This window comes from Larimichthys crocea, chromosome XXII, assembly GCF_000972845.2.
Source record: "Larimichthys crocea isolate SSNF chromosome XXII, L_crocea_2.0, whole genome shotgun sequence".
NCBI classification, from domain to species: domain Eukaryota; kingdom Metazoa; phylum Chordata; class Actinopteri; family Sciaenidae; genus Larimichthys; species Larimichthys crocea.
The window spans coordinates 11,000,848-11,007,627 of NC_040032.1; the positions used below are offsets into that span (position 1 = coordinate 11,000,848).

Below are 6,780 nucleotides of genomic sequence, written 5' to 3' on the forward strand. Positions count from 1 at the left end.
AAGCTGGAAATACGATGTAATATAATAGAAATGGTGTGTGTAGGCCATGTCATATTATCTATACCACACACTGGAGCAGGTCTATTAGAAAGCACTGAAGATGTCGCGGATGCGCTCGAGGGTGCAGGGGTGTAAGATGCATCTCTGGAGATGAAGATGACAGATTTTTTTTGCAATGAGTGCGTGATTGTGACATTTTGACACAGCGTGTAAATTTATGCATGACACTTTTTTTTTCTCACCCCCCCCAATCACTTTAATCCTTCGACAGTGACAGCGAGGAGTGATTATAAATTTGACACAGCTCTCAACAACACCTATTCCACCTGTATGGTCCAATTAGAAGCTGCACTATCCCACGCTGTTACGCAGCACCTCGTCTATGTCGTCATTCTGACCAGGTCAGACCTTTTAAAACCATTGGAACTAATGTTGGGGGCCATCCATCTGTCTACAGCCTGAGCTGGGAGGGGGGGCTCAGGCGGTATTGTGTCTCGGGACCCCTCAGGCGGTCACACTTGCGACCTTTAAGGAGAGGGGTTAGCTGACTCGTCCTGTCAGCGCACGTTGCTAAATGGAGCTCCTTCTTCGGGTTCAGTCGCTTTTCTTTGACGCCACGTCAGAGAAGTCTCCGGTGCCTCGTTGTGACTGTGTTTATTTTGGGCCCGTGTGGTAGAACCATGCGGGCGGCAGATATTAAGCGTACGAGAGGGAGGCAGCAGCCCTCGGCTGGCAGATGGTGTTGTATGTGATTACATTTGGAAAGACAAAGTGACGGGGACTTTATTTATTTTCATTTACTACAGTCGAATGCACAAATAACTTATTAATGATGCATCCTGGCAGCGTCAAACTGTTGTGTGATAAATATTCGGATCTGTGAAATTCTATTATCATGTGTATCTACATGAGTGGCTGAAGTTACAAGTTATTCGATTACTTATTTTCAGATTTAGCGAGCCAGGAGCTGAGTTTCAAACTGCATCTTCAGCGCCCGATTAACGCTGCTGATTGGTATTTCAGTGTATCATACCAAAGCTAGCTGAGGTATCGACAGCTTAATTGATCTGTAAAGAACAGATGGGCAGGCGGGTGGGGGAGGGGGAAGGTACACATTGCATGAGTGCAATGTTTGCTCTCAGAAATGACTACAAAGCTCTCTCTCTTTTCTTCTCCGCAGGAAAAAAGCCGACATGTCGTCAATACGTCGATAAGAAAAAACCTGAGCAGCTGTGTGTCACCTCGCTCTGCTGTAAGGACTCATCCGTGGTTACACTACACGTCTGTCACATCGTCAGTGACGTAAGCGGTAAGCGGTTAGTGTCACAAACAATGAGAAACAATAAGGAGCTGGATCTGGGTTAACCCTTTGTAGTGTGGATAATTAATTCAAGGGCTGATGCCCTGAGCGCTGAGATCGATTAGGTAATATGTAATCAAAAAAACTGGATATGCATCACAGATAATGAAGGATAAACAAAAACAGTGATATCTCGCCATGCAGGCAGATTTGGTTTCACAGTTTCAGGTTGTATCTTTCCAGGAAACACAGACCTGAGATTCTTTAATACAGCCAAAATAATTAGTCTGCAGAAAATGAATCAGAAACTATCTTGATGTAAATTAAACTCATTGTTTAATTTATATTTTAAGCGAAAATGTCAAACACTTCCCAGTTCAAGACAGTCAACTTCATCTGAAGAGATTTCTTTTTACTCTTTGGCATTTTATAAATAAAACAAATATCTGCTTAAACAGCCACGATAATCTTGACGTTATCTTATGCAACAGAGCTTCCTGTCAACTGTTTCTGTTAGACCAACTTTCTGACTCGGAGCTCTCAGTCTGACCCGTCTAATCTTGCTTGGTTGCCTACCGGGAGTCCTCGAGACCAACTTTGTACCATGAAACCTGCTGGCTGTGAGGCCTGTTGATTATCCAGTGGAACAGGAACACCACAAAATCCATTCACTTCCACTGGATTGGTTTGGAGACAGATTTCTTTTATGGGTAAAACTCACTAACTGAACCTTTAACCGGTTGATACTCGGGTTTTAGGTTAACAATTTAAATGCTTTATGCAGTACAGTTGTCACAAGTTCATTCCCAGCAGCAGCTCTAACAAACAAACTGTCTTTGACCACTGTATGTCACTGAGTATGACAGCATGTCGTAAACACCTCATGTGAAAAGGTCACAACTTCCTGCCCGAATCCAAAGCAAGAACTTTAAAACAGCCATCTTGATAATTGTTATTTCAGCCACATCACCACCACCACCACCACCACCACCACCCTTCCCTCCCTGAAGGAGTTGTACGCTGACACTGTAATTACAGTGTGTGGTATCAAGGTTTGGTGCAGGGCTATTTGATCTGGTTACTGGTCTGTTTGAGGACACACACAAGACAACAAGGCAGCTTTTTCTTTTCAAGCCGTTCAACGAGAGCATGGGCAAACACATGGCCCTGTTTGACGAGAGCGGCAAGAAGACTGACTGACTGTATTGACTGATAGTGACAGAGATGACTGGCAAAAAAACAAGAACACAGACTCCAGTGTCACCTTACTGGACAAACAGTCTGAAGACCAGACAGCTGAAACGGGACTCTGACGCCACATGAAGGGGCCCTTCAGATATGAAAAGGGAAAGGGAGACAGGAAGCCAGAGAGATTCTTATGTTCTTATTATCATATCTTATCATATAAAGCTGAATTCATCGTGTATGTATCATCGTGTTCCTCTCTCTTTAATGTAAGTAGCTCTGGATGATACTGTCAGAATGTGACACAGGTGTGTGTATTCAAATGTGATGTACTTCAACTAATAAAAGCTGCAAAACAGAACTTTTCTTTATGAGAAGTCACTGTGTGTTGTGCTAAAGTGAAAATAAGTAGCTTTAATCCAGCCTTTGTAGTCCCGCAGGAGCATCTGGAGTCAGTGAAGGAGCACGTTCACAGATGCTGAGTTCATATGCTGTGGGTTCATAGCCAATATTTACAGCCTTGTAAAAAGGGAGGCTCAGCAGTCGGTCCAGGGCCCCAAAGACACCACGCTGTCACAAACTATCACATCACAGTCACGTTGGGAGGAAAAAAATGCTTTTGTACATCACAGTCGGGGGGTGTTTGTGTGTAGAACACAACGACATAGGTATGTTGACAAAGAGCCTGTAGCCCCACTGGTAGCAATTTACAGGTCATACATCAGTGATTGATGGTGGATCTATCGTCTAATCTCAACCGAGGAGGGTTTCATCAGCCCAGAGGTGACTCAGCCTGCAAGTGAGAGTCCTACTCTGTCCTCTGTCTGCACACTGTTTAGTGTTTTTGTGTCATTAAAGGCCAGAATGCAGATTTGAGAAAGAGGAAACTGAGCTTTGTACCACAGAATATATCTTCATCATCCGCCTGCTCGAGATCCTGCATTCACACAATACAGCACAAGAGTGCAAGCAAGCAGATGGAGACTGGTCTAACATTTAACATGCAGCATCTGGTGAAATCCAAAAGCATTGCAATAAAAAGAATTCATACATTTTTAAAGCAGTTTGTCCACAGGAAGGAAATCAAACTCCCGGCCCCTTGCCATGCTCACTTTACAGTACACCACCGCATCAGTGAGGGCAAACGGGCTGTATCATGCTGCCCAGGATATGTCTTCACCTAATGGGCCTAATAATAGAGATAAATGAGGAGGCTAGAATCACAACAAAGTCCGATTTCTGTGGGGGAGCAGATGCTGGTGTGAATCCAGGGTCCCTTGGGCAAGAGCACACAGCAAAGCTGCATATGGGCTGTCTGCTGGTTTAAGTGGCCTTTTAAATGACATCATGCAGGAGGATTACTCACTTTTTGCACATATACTCACATATGTGCATGGAGGGATCCTATATTTGTCTGCATGCCAAGGATCCATAAATCCACATATGGAAATAGAAACTTCCACATGAGTGAAATTAGTGTTGAAATGCATTTTCTCCTCATATATTTGTGGGACCCTCTTTCTTTGGGGCCCTGGGGAGTGTGTGTGTGAGACCTAGTTTGGGAGCCGCTGATATGAAGGATATAGGCTCCATCTGTGCAAACATAACCCAAAAACAAGCAGCCAAAGCCATGCCAATTTAAACTTACCATATGCCAAAGTTCTGAGTGCAAATAAAACCAGTAGGGGAACCAAAGTGTGGCGGTACTCCATTATACACTCTGATTTTTTTCAGTCTTCACTGTTTTGTGAGACGGGCTGGTGGTATATCCAAACACACACAGTGAGAATGATTTCCAGTCTATGGGATGAAACCTCCGCAAACCGCATCAAACTCCACGGGCAGCATCTCAGCCGCCGCACAATTAAACCAGAAGTTCAGACATCCAGCACGGGGAACTTTTTTTTTCTCCACAAGTCCAACCAGCGGAGGGTCCGCGAGAAGCAAGCCGCAGGTGATGAGCGCAGAGGCGGCTGTGAGTGCGCGGCTGGCCGGGGAGCGCCCCGGACGCTCAAGTCAAGTCCCGTTTTTTTTTTTTTTTTTACGTTAATATCAAAGAGGAGAAACGTTGAAAGCCGTTTCCTCTCAGAGTGAGTTAGTCCTGAAAGTGTGCGCACAGGAGAACTCTTCACTTTGTCAAACACACCGCTCCTGACTCCTGCAGCTCCTCTGCTCCGTTACTGGGAATGAATTAACTCCAGCAGCCTCATCACAAAACACGATGCTGTGCACCCTGCTGTGAGAGCAGACACAGTGAGGCAGGGAGGATCCGGTCACACTTTAAAAATAAAACTATTATTATGATTATTATTATTATTTTAAACCAAGGAGCAGGAACACTGCTGAATGATTTCCTATCGACATGAATATAAAAGTAATAAACTCAGAGGAAAGTCTGTGGTAATTGACCATAACCTTCTTTTGTTATTGTTGTTATTATTATAATTATTATTACTATTATAATTATTATTATTTTGCCTACAAATCCAAAATAAATATCTAAATAAGAGTCCTTTATTATTATTTCCACACACATCCCTATGCAAATCCAGTGATTAATTATATTCTTCAAATTATGTGTAATTATGTATCATGAGAAAAGTTTCTGTTTTTCTTGTCACTCGTTTGTTGTTGTGCCGATACTGGGATTTTATTCTGAAGTCTCGCTCAGCAGCTTCCGGTTTAGTCTCCTTTGATTGTGTCTACCTTCACATTCCCAGCAGCTCTCCCTTAAAGGGCCAGCGCACTCACTTTCAGCCACTGAAGGGCTTTACTGTTGAAGCTGGTTAAAGCAACACTGTGTAACTTTTCTGCCATGAAGTAACAGATTTTAAATCATGCTGGTGTTACACTGACGTGTAATCAGGTGTCACTCCCACTCTGCACCCTGTAAGACTTCTGTACTATGTAACATTGTGTTCTGGGCACAATCCCCGATATTAAGTCCCACACCGCCAACTATTTCACTGATTTTGGTGAAACTGGATCATATTTCATGGAGAAAATGCATCCTTGTTTTTCCTCTGATGTCCTCTGGCTGGTCTGCATCGACTCTCTGTGATTTACAGAGTTTCCTAATGGACAGTGAAGTAAACTAGTGCCAGGTGTAGCTGCTGTCAGCTCATGTTAGCTCAGTTTGTTAGACAGGCTGACAGGACTGTGAGTTCAGAGCTCTGAGCTCTGAGCCAGTGTCGTGCCAGAACCAGAACCGGAGCTGGGCAGGCAGGCAGTGTAACCGGACGTAGCAGCCTCTGTGGGACGTTGACAGAGAAAGTCCTCTATGTTGCTCTTATTTTATTGATTTCATTATTTTAATTTGGCCACATGTTGACAGCATTTTAATGGTTAATTGGGGTTGAATGATCATCTAAGGTCATATTGGATTCAGTGTTCTCTTAAATGTTAAAAAGGTTATCCATCTTTAGAGGGTAACATCTACAAAGACATGGATGGTGACACAAAACGCTGCATTTCATATCTTTGAATCATTTGGTGTGAATATTAATATTTTCATACTTTCACAACATGACATGTATAATCCTGTACTATAGTATCTATTGCAGACAGGTTTCCAGCAAATGTGAAATGTACAGAGGCCCTTTATAATCCTATAGATTCAAATCCATTTAGAGACAACCCTTTTTCATTGAAGTCATGCTATTCAATGTGGTGCAAATGTCAACATTTATCTCAAAGCTGTTATCTAACCAGAGAGGCCTAAATTATGTTGGCAGTAGTATGAATCCAAATGCAAATTTGTCTTACATGTGAAAGACCTTTGATCGTGCCGACTGTGGTGCTATGTATACAAATCAGGCGGTGGAAATGACTCAGGCACTAAGACATACAAACAAACCCCACACACCACTGCAAAATGTCACGATTTATCTAAGCACAGGCTTTGCCTGCACTTGATGGAAAGCGAAAAGCAATATTACATGTGCCAGGAGATACGGCGAGCTGCAGCCAATGAGACTTGACATACCAAGAGCCACAATTCTGCAATAAGGAACGATTGGGCTAGAGTGCTGTTGAGCTGAATAAATATTAGGGGTCAGACAGACCTAGTAAACACACAGCTCTTGACATTTATCGAAATGCATTGGATGGAGGCATGCATCAAGCAGCGCATACTAAGATGAGATTTTATGCCACACAGGGTTCTTAAAAAATATATTTTACATCTCTAAAGTCAGTGAGCCAGCTGCAGAGGGCTGAGAATAAATGCTCTCTTTTTTTGGGAGCACTGAGAACCAAGCAGTGCTTAAACACCCCTGATATTTCTTTCATGTTTT

At 43.1% G+C, this 6,780-nt stretch overlaps 1 protein-coding gene across 4 annotated transcripts in view; it reads right to left on the reverse strand.

The window, feature by feature from the left end:
• The window catches only part of robo3 (roundabout, axon guidance receptor, homolog 3 (Drosophila)), a 72,531-nt gene extending 67,832 nt beyond the window's left edge, over positions 1-4,699 (reverse strand). For 3 of the 4 annotated variants that reach the window (XM_027273453.1, XM_027273451.1, XM_027273454.1), the window contains exon 1: positions 4,134-4,699. In XM_027273453.1, the coding sequence (XP_027129254.1) occupies positions 4,134-4,197 (64 nt within the window). In that variant the 5' untranslated portion in view covers positions 4,198-4,699. The remainder of the gene's footprint in view (positions 1-4,133) is intronic. The other variant, XM_027273452.1, reaches the window with a different exon arrangement.
• Between the last annotated feature and the right edge of the window lie 2,081 nt (positions 4,700-6,780).